The 19,473-nt window shown below is 48.8% G+C and overlaps 1 protein-coding gene and 1 long non-coding RNA gene across 2 annotated transcripts in view; one reads left to right on the top strand and one right to left on the bottom strand.

Annotated features, from left to right (window-relative positions):
• LOC144731829 (cilia- and flagella-associated protein 57-like) overlaps nt 1–8,335 on the bottom strand; it is a 20,904-nt gene extending 12,569 nt beyond the window's left edge. Inside the window, exons 1-6 of the mRNA XM_078613105.1 lie at nt 8,011–8,335; nt 3,727–4,177; nt 2,426–2,704; nt 1,690–1,949; nt 728–860; nt 143–295 (exon numbers count right to left, since the gene is read on the bottom strand). Coding sequence (XP_078469231.1) covers nt 143–295; nt 728–860; nt 1,690–1,949; nt 2,426–2,704; nt 3,727–4,140 — 1,239 coding nt within the window. The 5' untranslated portion in view covers nt 4,141–4,177; nt 8,011–8,335. The remainder of the gene's footprint in view (nt 1–142; nt 296–727; nt 861–1,689; nt 1,950–2,425; nt 2,705–3,726; nt 4,178–8,010) is intronic.
• A 3,521-nt stretch (nt 8,336–11,856) lies between these two features.
• LOC144731831 (uncharacterized) lies at nt 11,857–19,466 on the top strand. Its single transcript, XR_013588012.1, has 3 exons — nt 11,857–12,223; nt 17,804–17,924; nt 19,322–19,466. It is a non-coding gene; the product is annotated as an uncharacterized LOC144731831 (long non-coding RNA).
• The last annotated feature ends 7 nt before the right edge of the window (nt 19,467–19,473 follow it).

The following is a 19,473-nucleotide window of genomic DNA, read 5'->3' on the forward strand; positions in this document are numbered from 1 at the left end:
CGCCGCAACGATAACCAGGGCGGCCGCTGTGGACTCGAACCGTGAAGCTCCACAACGAGCTGCCGCTCGGCCGCGTCGTCGCCCCAATTCCCGACCCGGCCGGCGCGACCACGTCCCGGCGACGCGTGATCATGGCACTCGCCCTGGTGATGTCGCTGGCCGACAGTGTGACGCCGTAGAGGCGGTGTTGATCGGTGGACACGAGCAGTGTCTCCTCGGACGGGCTGAACACCAGCGACGTGACCCCGGGGGCCTCCGCATGGTCTTCGTCTCCAGCGCCCGCATCTGCCGGGATCTGCGCGCACGCGGCACAGACAATGCCCAGGACCGGTTCAGATAATCTTCACTGGTGTTGATGACCATGAGCGGGACTTGAACTCAGGTTGCCAGGTTTGTAGCACAGTGCGCTAATCGCCGTGCCACCATTACCCAACACACACACGTGCACGTTTCGAAGATCCCTTTTTCTTAAAAGATGTAACTTTTTTTGGACGTTTCAAAATCTAACTTCTAAAAGACAATTATCTGGAAGCCATTATTGCTCATTCCAGTATCTGTACGGACATGGCTAGCACCGCTGGCTTGGTACCTTAGCTGCAGTGAAGCACACAGCGACAGTAGTACGTGCAGGGTGTTCTATCCCCTGCAGTGCGTTGCGCTATGTACCGCTACATAACATGGCGCCGTGGCACGTACGGTGTGCCGCATCAGCTGGCGCTCGCGTTACCTGAATTGTGCGTGCCAGGTGTAGGGGGTCTCCGCGAGCCTCCCCCGGCTCCATAAGACACACGGTGCCCGGCCCTGCCGAGCAGGCCACGCCGCGGGCAAACGCGCATATGGCCCACACAGGGAAACCCAACCTGCACACCCACAATCAACGCCCAAGAGTAATTTATTATTGATTTGGGTTTCCCTCACTTTATGCAATAGATGTGTTCCAAAAAAAGTACACACAATGTTATTCCACGTCCGACTGCATAGCCACTTAAGAGTTAATTCAACCCACATACAGAGCATTTTGGGTAGAATTAGGTTAGCCGAATATACCGCGAGAAATTGCACGAAATTAACCCGTCAAGAGCGAGTCTTATGACTCAGTTGTCCTGCCAATGGCCTACCATAGCAAATGACATCACAGGATCTTTAATGTCCACTGTGAGGCAGCCAGGGTGTGGTGTTTTTTTGTTTCTGGATTATCTGAATGTAGAGGTGGAGCCTTACGAACAGGCGGTCAAGTGTAAATCAACCAAGCGTCTCGGTTTGGCCGGGACAGCCTCGGTGGTTTCAGAAAGCTTGTCTCGGTGTGCCAAAGCTGATGCTAAAATCAGGATTTAGTCCCAGTTTAACACTTTCTGGACTCATGTTAAACTCATGATATGGGGAAAAGGGTGGGGATACATGAGTATTGGGTGGGGCTGCCTAGGTAGTGGGTGGGGTTAGCAGAGGGGTGGGTGGAGCCGTTGAGATGTGGGCAGGGTCAACGTCAGGTCATTCTGTGTGGGTGGAGATAGTGGTCCAGTGGGCATGGCTATACAGAAGAAGGCGGGGCTGATGAGGGAGGGGTGGCCAGGCTGCCATGTGTCCTGGTTGAGCCTCCCATACATCTGGTAGCTTCAGTCAAGTGACACACACACATAGAGATCACTCGGACACCCCGTCGTGTGACCTCGCCATATCCTCTGGCCTCACCCCACAGGTGACTCCACGATTGTTTCCCCGCGCTGCTCGCCACCCAGGAAGGTGAGGAGGCGTCCCGTGTCCGTGCCCACGATGACACGGTCTGGGCCGAGCCACGTGTGGCTCAGGTAGACAGGGGCATGGGGGTCGATGGCCGCACGTGCCGCGCCTGCCCCCATGCCACGCAGCGCCCCCTCAGCGTAGCGGAATAGACGGAACACGCCCTGTCCCGTGACGCACGCCAGCCCCGCATCCTGGGGGCTCAGCGACACCTGTGGAGGGCGGCACGGGGCGATAGGGCACCAGAGGCGATGTTTCACGCGAATTTCTTATTAAGCACAGCCCAGAGCCCTTCATGCAACACGTGGCTACATTATGCCTACGAATTCGACACAACCTGCTGACGATATTTATCTATCGCTGCAATCATCTTAACCTTACTAATCGGCTACTCGTGGGTCATAATTTTTTCACCTGATGACAATTTATTCAAATGTAAAGTTGAGCCCCTTATATTTCATATTATTATTCGAGGAAGCAAAGGGGCGTATTGATGTGTGGCCCCCTAGTTAATTTGAAAGCCCTATTCGGCCCTCAGGAAAAGGTTCCCCACTACTGTAATAGACCAACCCTCATTCTCCCTTTCTAGCATAAGTAATGAACCAACTGTTATCCCTCCCACCCCCCCCCCCCCCCTTTCTGGAGTACCTAATGGACCAACCCTCCTCTCACCTCCACTTGTACATACCTGATGGACAGGTCCACCCCCAAGAGGGGCACTGCGAGTGGCGGCCATGAGCCGCCCCTTCTCCCATAGCCAGAGAGTGAGCAGCCAGTCGGGGGCTCCGGCCTGCACGAGCAGCCAGCGTGAGTCGGCCGAGAAGCCCAGGCTCACCACGTCCTGCGGGGGCGGCCCGGTGAGCACCGTCACAGTCCCCGTCAGAACGCCGCCCGCCCCGCCAGGGCCACCGGGGGCGCCGGGTGGTCCCGCCGCCTGCTGCAGTTGTGCATCACCGAGGTTGAGCACCTGGCACACAGCACAACCCACAGCACAATGCACAGAACACCACAGAGCACACGAGGGTTAACATGACACGATTCCACAACCTAAGTTTCTACGACCTTTACAAAGAAGACTCAAGCTGTACTGGACCGTGCCAAGAATGGCTCGTTTCTTATCCCAATGCTTCAAGAGGCATGCGGTTCTGTAGCCTTGGTTTGTCCCACTCCACACCACAGCTCATCCCTCTACAGAACTCGGGCTGCCACGTTCTGAACATGCTGCAGCCTATTCAGAGGCATGCCTGACAAGAGGGCATTACGATAATCGACCCTAGAGAAGACGAATGAATGAAGCACATTCACTTTTGACATGCACTTCAAACGTGGAAGCAGGGTCGAGAGGATGGTACCGAGTTTTTTTTTTACCGTTTGTGATGAGCTGATGTGATCATGAATATGGGCCAACGCTACACAGTAGATGCAGAGATGAAAGGTGGGTAATACAAAAGGTCATCCATAATATATGCTTTTTAATGTCGTTAAACTCGCCACCATGTGACAAAGCCAATTAGTCAGGTGTATCACGTAAACAAAACATGCCAATTCATTACTAGTCCAGCACACTGGTGTGTTGGAGAGCAAAGCCACATCATTTACAATCTTGAGTACAACGTTTCGCCAATATATACAACTAGCTTCATCAGGCGACAACCAGATTTGTGGAAATGTTGTGGATTTGCTCTCCAACATACCAGTGTTCTGTACTAGAAACGAATTGGCTTGTTATCTTACGTTACAAACCTTACTATTGGCTGTGTCTGGTGGTGGCGGGTTTAACGACACATTTATATTTACACGGTCTAACCCAAAAACCTTTCTTATGGATATTGGTCGCGAAAGCCTACTTGATCAACTGACAAAAGGTGATATCTGTGGGTATAATGCACACAGCCACTAACTCGACAGGGCCAATACTGTGGCCCTATCATAGATGGCAGCAGCTTCCCGTGGCGGTCACGGCATGATCCCCACGCTGTCGCCGCCCACCTTGCGGCGCCGCACAGGCTCGGCCTGCAGGTCATACACCGCCACGGAGGCCGGCATCGCCCGATCGGCGGCACCGCCGCCACCGTCCGCGGGCGCCGGCGCGGCCGCGATGCGTGCCGAGCCCAGCGCCAGGAAGCGGCGGTTGGGGCTGAGTGCGAAGGCGCGCCCGGCCGCTTGCACCCTCGCGGTCCCCGACGCCGCGGCTCCCCCGGCGGCGACGCCACCCCGCTCGGGCCCTGGTGTCAGGGCCTGCGTCCGCAGTTCGGCCCCGGCGCCGGCGCTCGCCCGCACCAGTTGGTTGGCTGCGGCAAACACCAGCGTCTGCTCGTCGAGGAAGGCAAAGGAGGCGGCGCCGGGACCAGGGGCACCGGCGAGACCAAACACGTGGTGCGCGTGCGCCTGGGCCTGAGACATGGCGGGCGCCGACTTGGTCGATCCGCTCACCTGACACCTGCACAGGGACACACGCACATGGGATGCGTGTCTCTGGGCCTTCACTCCTGTGGCACCGGGACCGTGGAACTCTCTGCCGAAGGCTTTCAAGGCATCTGGTTTTGGTTGGGATCTTTAAGTCCTTCCGTCTAAAGACATTTCCCTTTGTGAAGGCATTTTATATTTAAAATTAGAGACACTTCTTACCCAAACCCCCATTGCCAATGATGTAAAGCACCTTGAGCTTTTATGAAAGGCGTTTTATAAGCTGTGATTATTATTATACAGCAAGTGTTCGTTGAACGTGGTAGATGCGTTCCTAAAAAGTGCCGCGATAAGCTAAACTAATTTCCCCATAAATAATGGGACGATAAAGTTTGGCGAGATACGCCGTACGCACACACAGGAAGATGGCGAGACAAATAACAAATGGAATGCCTCCGTGATAGTGTATTGTTCCACTCAGCCGTGCAGGTTAAGAAAGTAGTTCATCATCGACCGCTCATTGTTGTGCGAAAAGTGTCTCCCAATGTCAGAACCGCGTTATAGTGAAAACGTACCACGTGAACACGCGTTAAGTGAGGACTTACTATATATATGTACACACTAGAGGGCAGCCTGTCCTATGGATGGGGTGATACAAGACAGCTGATCCTCAGCTCTTCAAGTGTTGCCAACTGAGCAATTTTGTCTCGAGGTCTAGTGACTCAATTAGGTTTACCTGGTGATTTCCTACTTTGTGGAGTTTGCAACATCGCCAACTTTTAACTCACAACGCAGCCCACACCAGGTACGACTCACCACCAGGTACAACTCAACTCACCACAGTCTACAACTCACCACATGGTACAACTCGCCACAAGGTACAACTCACCGTGAGGCACAACTCACCACCAGCTACAACTCACCACGAGGTACAACTTACCGCCAGCTACAAATCACCAGATACAACTCACAAGGTACAACTCACCACCAGCTACAACTCACCACAGCTACAACTCACCACCAGCTACAACTCACCAGCTACAACTCATCACAGCTACAACTCACCACAAGGTACAACTCACCACGAGGTACAACTCGCCACAAGGTACAACTCACCACCAGCTACAACTCACCACAGCTACATCTCACCACCAGCTACAACTCACCACAGCTACATCTCACCACAGCTACAACTCACCAGCTACAACTCATCACAGCTACAACTCACCACCAGCTACAACTCACCACAGCTACAACTCACCACAGCTACAACTCACCAGCTACAACTCATCACAGCTACAACTCACCACCAGCTACAACTCACCACAGCTACAACTCACCACAGCTACAACTCACCACCAGCTACAACTCACCAGCTACAACTCATCACAGCTACAACTCACCACCAGCTACATCTCACCACAGCTACAACTCACCACAGCTACAACTCACCACAGCTACAACTCACCACCAGCTACAACTCACCACAGCTACAACTCACCACAGCTACAACTCACCACCAGCTACAACTCACCAGCTACAACTCATCACAGCTACAACTCACCACAGCTACAACTCACCAGCTACAACTCATCACAGCTACAACTCACCACAAGGTACAACTCACCACGAGGTACAACTCGCCACCAGCTACAACTCACCACAGCTACATCTCACCACAGCTACAACTCACCAGCTACAACTCATCACAGCTACAACTCACCACCAGCTACAACTCACCACAGCTACAACTCACCACAGCTACAACTCACCACCAGCTACAACTCACCACAGCTACAACTCATCACAGCTACAACTCACCACCAGCTACATCTCACCACAGCTACAACTCACCACAGCTACAACTCACCACAGCTACAACTCACCACAGCTACAACTCACCACAGCTACAACTCACCACCAGCTACAACTCACCAGCTACAACTCATCACAGCTACAACTCACCACAGCTACAACTCACCACCAGCTACAACTCACCAGCTACAACTCACCACAAGGTACAACTCACCACGAGGTACAACTCGCCACAAGGTACAACTCACCACCAGCTACAACTCACCACCAGCTACATCTCACCACAGCTACAACTCATCACAGCTACATCTCACCACAGCTACAACTCACCACAGCTACAACTCATCACAGCTACAACTCACCACAGCTACAACTCACCACCAGCTACAACTCACCAGCTACAACTCACCACAAGGTACAACTCACCACCAGCTACAACTCACCACCAGCTACAACTCACCACCAGCTACAACTCATCACAGCTACAACTCACCACAGCTACAACTCACCACCAGCTACAACTCACCACCAGCTACAACTCACCACCAGCTACAACTCATCACCAGCTACAACTCACCACAGCTACAACTCACCAGCTACAACTCACCAGCTACAACTCACCGTGAGGCACAACTCACCACCAGCTACAACTCACCGTGAAGTACAACTCACTAGCTACAACTCACCACCAGTTACAACTCACCACGAGGTTCAACTCGCCACAAGGTACAACTCACCACCAGCTACAACTCACCACAGCTACATCTCATCACCAGCTACAACTCACCACAGCTACATCTCACCACAGCTACAACTCACCAGCTACAACTCATCACAGCTACAACTCACCACCAGCTACAACTCACCACAGCTACATCTCACCACAGCTACAACTCACCAGCTACAACTCACCACAGCTACAACTCACCACCAGCTACAACTCACCACAGCTACAACTCATCACAGCTACAACTCACCACCAGCTACATCTCACCACAGCTACAACTCACCACAGCTACAACTCACCACAGCTACAACTCACCACAGCTACAACTCACCACAGCTACAACTCACCACCAGCTACAACTCACCAGCTACAACTCATCACAGCTACAACTCACCACAGCTACAACTCACCACCAGCTACAACTCACCAGCTACAACTCACCACAAGGTACAACTCACCACGAGGTACAACTCGCCACAAGGTACAACTCACCACCAGCTACAACTCACCACCAGCTACAACTCACCACCAGCTACAACTCACCACCAGCTACAACTCACCACCAGCTACAACTCATCACAGCTACAACTCACCACAGCTACAACTCACCACCAGCTACAACTCATCACAGCTACAACTCACCACAGCTACAACTCACCACCAGCTACAACTCACCACCAGCTACAACTCACCACCAGCTACAACTCACCACCAGCTACAACTCACCACAGCTACAACTCACCAGCTACAACTCACCAGCTACAACTCACCACCAGCTACAACTCACCAGCTACAACTCACCAGCTACAACTCATCACCAGCTACAACTCACCACAGCTACAACTCACCAGCTACAACTCACCGTGAGGCACAACTCACCACCAGCTACAACTCACCGTGAAGTACAACTCACTAGCTACAACTCACCACCAGTTACAACTCACCACGAGGTTCAACTCACCAGCCACAACTCACCACGAGGTACAACTCACCACAGGAGACATCTCTGACAACCGAGCCAACCCTGACCACTTACCAGTGACACTCAGACCCGCTGTACAATCACCATGGGTTGGTGTCTAATGTTACATTACTGTACCTGTATTAGGCTGGTGTTATACTAATCCCATGTCATTCGTTACATTAATTGTATGTCAAGGTGGTTGAAGTGGATGTACATTGACGTGGTGCTACTCTGTAGCTGTGTAGACGATGTCTTTATAGATGTCTTTATATGAACGTTGTGTAGGTGGTCTACGTAAGAGTAACGTCGTGAATGTGATGCGGGCGATGATGTTGCTGAGTTGTCAGTCGCCTTTACTTACTTCTGTGTGAATCTACAGCTGCAGAAGCGGCCTATGTAGTGTTGTGTAGGTGTTTATGCAAGGGCTGTGTGTGTAGGTGTTGTATAAGTGTGTAATGTTGTGTTGGTGTTGTCCAAGTGAGTAATGTTGTGTCGAATGCCGTCGCCTCAGCTCCGTGCGTTCCGCGTCGCCATGGCGACAACCCCGAGTTGCTGTCGGGGGGTGGGAGGGGGGCTGGTCACGTGACGGCACTCGTCGCGTGAGCGCGGTCACGTGACGCCGCCGCGCCGTCTCCTCGCCATCTTGTTAAGTTCAACGCGTTGTGGTTCTTGTGGGTACGCTGCACGTGGCCTGTCATCATTCCGCGCTGTGGGGGGGGGGCAGTGAGGGTTTGATGGAATACACACACACAGATTATGTCAATTATACACCTTATAAGTGCCTACCTTAGGGTGCGTCCATAAATGACGTCACGCGATTTTGGACGATTTTTGAAAAGTATATTTAATTAAGTAGAACGTGTTGTCGATATTTATTTAAAGTTGCGCATTTTGATGTGACGTCACATTTCTCACCCCCCCCCCCCTCGTCACACATTGTCACAAATGTCTGACCCCCCGCCCCAGGTGCGTGACGTCATTTATGGACGGCCCCTTATTATAGACCAATACGGAGTAAACCGTACGTGTTGACAGCTATACAACTCCCTTCACGTGGGCGTCGAGAAAGAGCCATACCCCCAATATATTGCTATAAAATAGATTTCTGTTTCTATGATTGTGGTTATGGTTGTACTTTATTAATCCCTAATCTCTGACATTACATACAATGAAACAAGAAAAGGTAAAAACGAAAAAAACAGAGCAATGGAATGCAATACACTATTAGACATTATTGTAAAAAATAAATAAAAAGTCCATCCCATGTGCTAGTGAATTATTTTCTATTTTAGGGAGGAACTTCGTTTTGATTTAAAGCTTTCGTGACTGCAGGGATCCATATTCTTGGTTCTTTCGATAAAGTCACGTAGAAGGGAAATAATAAAATATTTGTATTATTTCTCTAAAAATATGTTTTTTATTTGATTATTTCCCTTCTATGTGACTATACCGAAAGAACCAAGAATATAGGAAATTCTTTTCAAATTTAGATTTTTTTTCTGCGTGGGGGGAGGTGACCAAATCTTCCAGGGGGTGTGGGGGTCCCCCCCAAAGTTGACTCCATGACTACGGCCTTGCTACATTCGCACACGTTGGGTTTGTCCAAGTGCTCCAGTTTCCAATCACACGGAAAGATGCAATGGCCAACAACACCTGAATACATATGTAGCGGACCGCAGCGCTTTGGGTGGGGGGGGTGGCGGAATTTGGTGCAGCTGCTGCTGCCTTGGCCTGCTCCTCGTCTGTGGTTCCTCCTCTCGGTGCGCAGTCCCTGCAATTGCGAGGCTAACGCCGCTGCTGACGGAAGGGGTAAAGCTGTCAACCAATACGGTTTAGGGGCCGTCCATAAATGACGTCACGCACCTAGGTGGGGGGGGGGGTCAGAAATTTGTGACGATGTGTAACGAGGGGGGGGGAAGGTGAGAAATGTGACGTCACATCAAAATAAATATAGACAACACGTTCTACTTCATTAAATTAACTTTTTAATAAATGTTTTTTCGTACAACATCAGAGTGCAGCGGCCACATTAAATACGCACTACAGTGACAATAGTTTAAAGCGATTTGATGCATGTTTTATTTTGGGGGGGGGGGGCAGAGCTTTGTGACGTCATATTTGAGGGGGGTCTGACTTTTTGTGACGCAGTGTGACGATGGGGGGGGGGGTCAAAAATCGTCAAATCGCGTGACGTCATTTACGGACGGCCCCTGACCCCGTATTCTTGTACAGGAAATTCAGTTTTCAGATCCATACGGCGTACATACGTTTCAATGGGGGGAATTTTTGTTGTCTATTTGTTTGTGTTTCTTCCTTGCGATGAGGCATTGCAGGATGAACATTGAGATTTATAAGGTCACGGCGTGACCAGTAAAGTCTGATACTCATACTCTTAGGTTTTTTCGGTAAAGTCACGTAGGTAAAAAATAAAATTAATAGAAGTAATCATATTTTATTTCTATTATTACTTCTATTAATTTTATTTTTTACCTACGTGACTTTAATGTTATTTCTATTATTACTTCTATTAATTTTATTTTTTACCTACGTGACGTTACCGAAAAAATCTAAGAGTATGAATCCTTGCAGTCACGAAAGCTTCAAATCTAGAACAGTAAAATCTGAAGTGTTCTGTAATTTGGTAGGACAGTGAAAAGGGGTTGACATTTTTCGATTTAAAGCTTTCGTGACTGCAGGGATTCATCTTCTTGGTTCTTTCGGTAAAGTCACGTAGAAGGGAAGTAATAAAATAATAAAAATAAAACATAATAAAATTATTCTCACGACGTTTCGGCCACAACGCAAGCAGCCGTCCTCAGGTGAAAACCAGGTCCGTCGAGGCGACAGAGTCTGAATGAAACAGCACACGAGCTTGGAGCATATATATAAGCTGGGCGCCTTGACAAAGGAATTTGCATATCAAGAGGAATTTAGCATATTTATGGGAAATGCAGAAATGTGATTAGTACTACATATGCATGTGCATTATGCAGGATTAACAGCATCAAAGGGAGCTGCAGTTGCTGCTGCTGCTGCAGTTGCTGCTGCTGCTGCAGTTGCTGCTGCTGCTGCAGTTTTTGCTGCTGCTGCTGCAGTTTTTGCTGCTGCTGCTGCAGTTTTTGCTGCTGCTGCTGCAGTTTTTGCTGCTGCTGCTGCAGTTTTTGCTGCTGCTGCTGCAGTTTTTGCTGCTGCTGCTGCAGTTTTTGCTGCTGCTGCTGCAGTTTTTGCTGCTGCTGCTGCAGTTTTTTCTGCTGCTGCTGCAGTTTTTGCTGCTGCTGCTGCAGTTTTTGCTGCTGCTGCTGCAGTTTTTGCTGCTGCTGCTGCAGTTTTTGCTGCTGCTGCAGTTTTTGCTGCTGCTGCTGCTGCAGTTTTTGCTACTGCTGCTGCAGTTTTTGCTGCTGCTGCTGCAGTTTTTGCTCCTGCTGCAGTTTTTGCTGCTGCAGTTGTTGCTGCTGCTGCTGCTGCAGTTGTTGCTGCTGCTGCAGTTGTTGTTGCCGCTGCAGTTGTTGCTGCCGCTGCAGTTGTTGCTGCTGCAGCAGCAGTAACTGCAGCAGCAGCAACTTCTCACAATTCAAGTTCCTAGAATCAACCCACCCGCGCCTGCAACATGGCTTCATCCCAGAGGTCGCAATCAGGTACCCGATACCCGTACCCTACCCGTACCCGCCGGGTAGGGTACGGGTACGGCCGGGTACGGGTACCCGTTTGCGACCCTGGTGCGGCCAGGTACGGGTAAGAAATCAAAACCCGTTTGCGACCTCTGCTCCATAGTGGCGCGCGACCGATGGCAACATGGCGTCATCTCAAGAAGGTTGCAGTGTGCGTGACGTCCTCGCGAGCGTGTCGTCTTTTCGTTACGGTATGCGTTCGTGACGTCAACGAGCGTTGTCCACAAGAGCGACGTCATGCGCACGCTACTTTTATCCACCGAGACGTCACTACCTCGCGTTTGCGACGCGGGAGGCTGTTGATAAGACGTGACGTCACGTCACCGCCGCGAGCGTCGCTTCCTTACACAGTGAGATGTGACGTCACGTCACCGCCGCGAGCGTCGTTTCCTTACACAGTGAGATGTGACGTCACGTCACCGTCGCGAGCGTCGCTTCCTTACACAGTGAGATTTGACGTCCCGTCACCGCCGCGAGCGTCGCATCCTTACACAGTGAGATGTGACGTCACGTCACCGCCGCGAGCGTCGTTTCCGACTGTGAGATGTGACGTCACGTCACCGCCGCGAGCGTCGCTTCCTACCGCCGTGACGTCATGTCCGCGCTTCGTCCGCCGTGACGTCATGCGGCGCACCTAGATTCGTCCGCTCGTTTTAAGGCTAAAGCGACGCTTCACCTGTCAGCGATTAAAAACGCGGCCACTGATTCGCGACAACAATAACAACACACAAACACTCTGTTTCGTGACTTGGCATGAGGCGCGATGGGAGGCGATGCGTCCAAAACCCTTAGGAGCTGGGTGTTCGGCGCGACCCCGGGCGATCGGGGATCAGCAGGCGACGACGAGGAGGAGGCGGCCCCGTCCCGTCGCGGCCTGGCAAGCCCCTGGGTCCTCTCCAGACGCGGGTAACGCTCTCTCAGTCAGTCTGTGTATCATGGGTGGGGAAAAAAACCGATGTTTCCAGCGGCAGGCATCGGGGTTTTTGTTTAATACAATTAAACCCGATTTCGGGGAATTAAAACCTGGTTTAATGAATACGAAACTCTGATCCAAGGCTTAGGCTGCTTTCCTCGCCGGTGCTGCTATCGTACTCGGGGCCGTCGGGCACGGGGTAGTCGTAGAATGCGGCGGGCAGGTTGGTCTTGATGAACACGAGCTTCTCCTCCACAATCGTGGGCGCCGCCAGTGAGTTCCTTAGCTTGGAATGGATGAAGCCCATCGTTGCGAAGTGCGGTTCTGCAATTAGAATCAATTAAACCGGATTTCTCACAATCTCAGATGGTCGGGTTTAATATAATAATATAAAAAGACAATTAAACCCGATTGTGCCACCCTTGGTCTGTGTCCACATGGCCGGGGGTGGTGTGCTAGTCGGCTCGCCCATAACCACCAGCCGTAGTAACAAAGATAACGCGCTCCACTTCACCCTTGAAACACACCATTTACACAACATTTACACACCATTGGGGACGAGTGCTAATTAGCGAGGGCCTATTGAGGCCGATAATGCACACGCGGGTGGGTGGTGTTTGCTGATGTCATTCCCGACTGCCTTTGTCTCCCCCAGTACTGATGTGCTGATCTGCTGTAGTAGTACTCCGTTAAGGCTGAGTTATTAAACAACATCACACGCCTCGGAAGCAGATGTCGCTGTATCCATTGCAGAATATCTCGCCGCGTATATGTGCACAGACGTGTAACCGTATAACCACTACTCTTTGGTTCTTTCGGTAAAGTCACGTAGATGAATAAAAAAAATGAAAGTAACTAAATTGTATTTTTTTTATTTTTCACCTACGTGACTTTACCGAAAGAACCAAAGAGTATATGGATCCTTGCAGTCACGAAAACTTCAATTCCGTATAACCACTGACACGGGTAAGGCTCTGTCCACTGCTGCAAGGCGGGCCTCTGTTACCACCACCACAAGCCATGACCTATCCACTGCTACATGACACGTGAAGTGCGACATACCACGGCTGCTGTATTATATTATCATTCGGCAGCAGCAGCAAAATGGCATCGTCATGGTTCTAAATTATATTTTGTCTGTCAGCATCAGCCATGGTCTATCCACTGCTGTGTGAGGACTCTTTAATTCATAATTGGCCGTCATTGTCTATTCGCTCACGGCTCCCATTCCGTCACTCGGCCATCATCACGTCTAGAGCCATCGTGTGTCCAGCGCAGGGCTAGTCGCGTTCCTTGATTGCAATTATACTGTACAAAGATCCCCCATGTAGCCTTAACAGACTTTTGGGGCAAGAGCTGCCACCGAGTAGCACCTTTGAAGGTCGGTACGGCACACGATGGGGTGGGTGGCCAGCACTACGCACCAGGGAATCATTTGAGGCCGAGTGGACCTTGGGGAGGCCCAGGACCGGTTGAGTTTATCGCCACTACATACCATTACACATCCACTGGCCTGAGGGCAATAAAATTGGTACCAATTTGTGGGAGAGTTGTAGGGGTTGTTGGGTGTGTCAGGTGTCAGGGTTGTGACATGATGTTCGCGTAAATGTCATCACCCACGTTTCCTGGGGGTGATAAAACAGGTACCAGTTCGCTGGAGGTCGGCCTTGCCAGGGGTGCCACGGTGGTGAGATGTGAACTACCTCACCTGGTAAAGAGGAAAACGTGGGTTCGATCCCCACCCTGATGCATGTACTGTATGTTTGGAGGTTGTGTGTCTGTATAAACTTGCATTTAGAGTATTTGGCTGAAATACATTTCCACACGATAAGCCACTTAGTTGAGCCTTCATTTGTGGCCAGGTCACATCTGAAAAAGAGCTATATAGCTAAGTGGGCCTTACCTGGTAAAATAAAAAATAGTTTATAGTTGTCAATGAAGAATTGTTATCACTGGGTCAGAGGTCAGAACCGTATCTCTGTTTATAACAAACTCGCCTTTTGCCCCTCCAAGAACGGGTGTATTGCAGTAAAACTGAAACTTGCAAGCGAAAAGCAGACCGCGACGTGATATTCATTTTATCAATTCGTGTGCGATTTGTAAGGGCGCGGTGACACAGACCTATTTCATGTTAAGGTTATAATCCCTTGTTCATCACGACGTCCTTTTTACTTTGATGTCTCAACAGCGTTACGGAGATCGCGTGACGTGAGGGTTCTGCCTTTGTAGTGAGGGTTGTAAGGTGACGCCGAGGAGAGAGGAGGAGGCCCCTTGGCCCCCCATGTGGAGTGACGTCAGCCGCTTATTATGAATGGAGGCGGATTTCCATTTGGAGGACTGGCACCTTATAATGATTATTATTAATGAGGGGGGCTGTTCGATGTGGAGTGACGTCACCCGCTCATGATTTTTAATGGTGGGGGGTTCTCCATGCGGAGTAACGTCACCTGCTCATGGTTATTAATGAGGGGGGCTGGTCGACATGGAGTGACGTCACGCGCGTTACACACTGACATTCTTGGGTGAATATAGTAGTAAATAATAATGGGGGGGGGGGGGTGTCCATTTGGGGGGGGGTGTCCATTTGGAGGACGTCACCTGCTCATGATTATTAATGAATTGGGCTGTTAGATGTGGAGTGACGTGAGTTGTGCATGAATAATTAGTGCGGGGGGGGGAGTACTCCATATTGAGTGACGTCACCCGCTCATTCGGAGGGGTGGGGGGGTGTCTATTTGGAGGACGTCACCTGCTCATGAATATTAATGAGGGTGGGGGATGGTCGTTGTGGAGTGACGTCACGAGCGTTCAGGACAGACATTACTGGGTAATTATACAGTAGTAGGTATACCATCATAATGTGACCTTTTTGAGTCGATAAAAGGTGACTCACTTTGTGGGAATTTCTTTATGGTTTTTGTTGGTTATAGATAATGAAGTCTGTCATACGAATGTGGAATTGCCACAACTGGATCAGGCCACAGCCCTCATCCCTTCTCGGGATTGAATTAAGCCGTATAATGACCTCTGTTGACTTACCACAAATGGGTACCTGATTTTGCACCCTTGATGAATAATTTTCAGAGTTAATTACAAACGTGCTTATATAACAGGTACAGAGACGTAATTATAACACATACCATCCTGCACACCTTATTAGCTCGAGACATGGGGTACCATCTTGTGGAAGGAAGTAATGGTGGATAACTCTGAATTAACTACTCCCTTGATATTGCAGAATTTTCACCACTGGCTAAGGGCTCAACTTTTCATCACACTAGGGTCGCTAAAATAAGTATTGAATAGGAAGAAAGTGGCTGGGTGGATCATCATACATTCATGCAGTCGTTTGTGTTTAAAGCTGTTTTTTTTAAGTATAGTGGGTTGATGCTCTCATTACAGTCACTAAAGTACAGCTCTGAACATTTTACAATACCGTCATGATTACCAGGTGATGAACATTACTCTGTTTGGCAGGGTAGGTGGGAAAGTGCTGCCCCCTACTGTGTGGGCCAGAGATCTCAGAGCTAGCTCTGTGATATTAAGTTCCGTAGACCCCTTCTCTAAGAAAGGGTTGCGTTGGATTCTCTCCTTGTCTCATGCCACCGATGGAAAAATTTGGATGAAATTGGTAAAAAAAAAAACACGAAAGAATGAGCCTAAAATACATAGACTATGTTAGACATCCAGTATTTCTGCACCTAAATGTAACATGGTCCTGCCTGTTTGGCTGTCATGGCATTTCCATGGGTACTGACCTCACTGGCTATTATCATTGTGCTTGGCACCCCAACACAGTACTGTACTAGTGAATATTTTGAAAACATCTTACATAATGAATACTACACATGCTCTATCGTCATTAATATTTGCATTGCATTATCGAAGCGAATTACCTGTTAGGCACATCTTAAAATTAAATAAATGTGATGTGGTGGATTTTTTTTATTTGAATAAACCTTTTACCGGTATATTTGAGTGCATAAAGACTAGGTACTCATTCGGTAGCAATTAAATGTTTCTAAAATATAAGCCAGTGTATCTAATCATTCCATAGTGCTTGCTATAAGGTGCATGAGAAGCATGGACACTGATGAAAGACAAGTATCTAATCATTCCATAGTCCTTGCTATAAGGTGCATGAGAAGCATGGACACTGAAAGATAAACAATCAAAGGCACTAAAGTGCACACATAAGCTTGGAGGGGATGCATGCTTGGGATTAGACTGATAAGCAGAAACACGTGGACTGACGAACACGCACAGGTTAATGACATAATTTTGACTGTGAACAAAAGTAGGTGGACATTGGCAGGACACTTTGCTCGATGGACTGATAGCTGGAGGGTTAAAATAACAGTGGAGTAGCAGCCAGAGGATAAAACGCGCCTTCTACCACATTTGCCTTGGAGGTTAAATGATGAAAATGACTTATTTGCAGGTGCTTGGTGGAGTATTACATCATAGGACCCTGAGCGAGAGGCTGACGATGACAGTGTATTTCAGAGTGTAATCGATGTATGTGGTTGATGTATGTGGTTGATGTATGTAGTTGATGTATGTGGTTGATGTATGTGGTTTATGTATGTGGTTGATGGGGAAAAAAAAAACATTCCTGAACCCAGTTTGCTTTGGTCAGATGGCCTCTGCCATTTACGTAGTTGGTTTACAACTTTACATGATCTTCATGAACAATTTATATTACGTGAAATAAGAGTGGCTTGGAGAGGCCTTCAACCGGCAGTGGATTAATAATGGTTGATGATAAGTGCATTTCAGATTGTCACAACAGCAACATTAATGAAAATGATTGACACTCTCTTCTAACGGATATCATGTATGTGATTTGTGTTATTTACGTGAATGATTATGTTAGATGTGAACTTCCTACACTACTAATACAGAAAGCACCTTTATAACTACTGCTACCATACTCAAATTTCTAACAGGAAAAACATTTATCATGAGTAATTGTGTCTGTTGTGTTGAATCATTGCCTCCAGAGAAGAAGCTCAACATAAAATATAATCAACAAAGAGCACTTACGCTGTCAGCCTTCTCACTCGCACACAGATGAGATCACGTAACCCCAGTATTCCAGTTACTCAATTATGTCCAGCATCAATTTCAAGATCGCCCTCACCATCTTCACGATTGTCCCATCGACTCTCCCCTGCCTACCTCTCCCCTTTCATCTCACTCAACTCCCCTCCATGTACTCTCCTACCTCTCATCTCTACTCCCCTCCATGCACTCTCCCACCACTCCCCAATCATCTCGCGCTACTTTCCTCCATGCAATCTCCGCTCCAGGAAACCAAGGCTTTCTGTCAAAGCCCCCTGACAACCTTTGGAAGGTAGGATGTCACTTCATTCTCCTCCACTGCCTCCACAGTGTGGAACTCCCTTCTCTCAGCCACCCGTGCTGTCATCTCCCTACCCCTGGCCATGACTGGTTGCCTCTCATCTGAAATAAAATAATTTTCCCCCTGTTTCTGCGATTGCACTGTAAAAAAAAAAATCCACATTGTATTGTACGATATAATTTAACACCTGTGATTTATTGTTTCCTAGTTCGTTGTTCGTTGATGAAGATGGCGACTTGGCGAATGAGTTCTATGAAGAAATAGTAATTTACATCAACGGCAGACAGACGGCTTCTTTACGAAGAATATTGGATAATTTGCGGCCCCAGGTATGGAAACTGTAAAACGCACCTCCGATTATCACGGTTGGCTACGCATGGTGCGAGAGAAGTTCAACGTACATACCAAACCAGATCAAATTCCCGTCATAGTTCATACGCGCTGAGGTCCGTCCCATCCATTGCACACCACACAACCACAAGGTTCTAATGTTTGATAAACCATCTTGTTAAAATTACAACTGGCAGTTCACCACTAAGTGGCGGTGACATCACCACAGCGTTTGTGCCAAGCTAGTTGCACTTTGAGACTCTCACGTGAGGTGTTGAAGGCTCACTGGCAGGAGGTCAAGGGACCGCCCCAGGTGTCGTGGGTTTAATGACCCACACGCACAAACCCCTCTATCAGAGCTTCCCAAATCCTTGATCTGCCTTTGTGTGTTTAGCAGTCTTTTCCATTTAAGTTATTACACACTCACTTTGTATCTTGCCGTTGTTAACAAGGGGATGTGTACCTTTGTAGGGGGAAAAGACCTGGAGTTTGGGAAGCCCTGCCTCATTCAACTCACTGCAGGGCTCAGTTTCGTTTTATAAATGCTTTTTGGCCAGATGTAGTGGCGCATGCCTCTGAACCAGCAATTTAGAGGCAAGGGTTTGTCGATTATATTATTATTGAAACTCCAAAATGAACTGGGCTATGAGGTGGCCAAAATGGAATTGCCTCATAGCTCAGATGTCAGACCATTTAGGTTGCACCGCTGAGTTCCTGGGTTCGAATCCAGCTTTCAAGCGGCTGTGAATAAATCGGCTTTTCAAGTGTAGTAAGTTGATGGTCTCAGCACTATCGGTACTGACTCGCATGGAGACCCATTGACTACAGAAAACCCATCGACTCACACAGACTGAGCTGATTTAATCGGGTTTTCAAGTGTACTGAGGTGATGGTCTCGGCACTGTCACCAATGACTTATACAGGCACTCATAGATTCACATAAGAGACCCACAGACTAACAAAAAGACCCTTTCTCATTGAAACCCATTAAGTGATGCTGCGTTGGCAGTAGTGTCCAAGCACATAACAACAACAAAAACTCAACATTTTTGTCAATAGCCTGAAAAGGATAAATATGTAATCGGCAATATTTTGGGTAATGGTCCTTGTACAAATGTTTTTTTCCAAATAGGCTGCTTGGGATTAAGCCGGATTCCCACAAGCATTGTAAGCTCATGGTCTCAACTCGGCCATGAATGGCCAGACAATAACATTTTTTAAAGATTAAGTAAGAATTGGTTTTCCACTTAAATTAGAGGGTCGCATTGCTCTGCGGGTTTTCCAAATGAATTTTTCGTCTCTTGACTTCATGCCGATAGCACAAATTACGGTAAAAAAAGTACTTTTTATTTGATGGAATTGAACAAATGTCACATTGCAATCTTCTCCTTCTCAGGGCCGCGTGAAGTTGAAATACCCCAGGATCCACGCGGATTTCCCGGTGGTTTTGTGCGAGGTGTGAGCCAAGCTTCGTTGCCGCGACACGGACTCTTGTACATGCGCTCTTCTGCGACCACCGAGCGGCCCCGGTGGGGGGTGGATGGAAGG

This window comes from Lampetra planeri, chromosome 40 (assembly GCF_965212315.1).
Source record: "Lampetra planeri chromosome 40, kcLamPlan1.2.h2, whole genome shotgun sequence".
Classification (NCBI taxonomy): domain Eukaryota; kingdom Metazoa; phylum Chordata; class Hyperoartia; order Petromyzontiformes; family Petromyzontidae; genus Lampetra; species Lampetra planeri.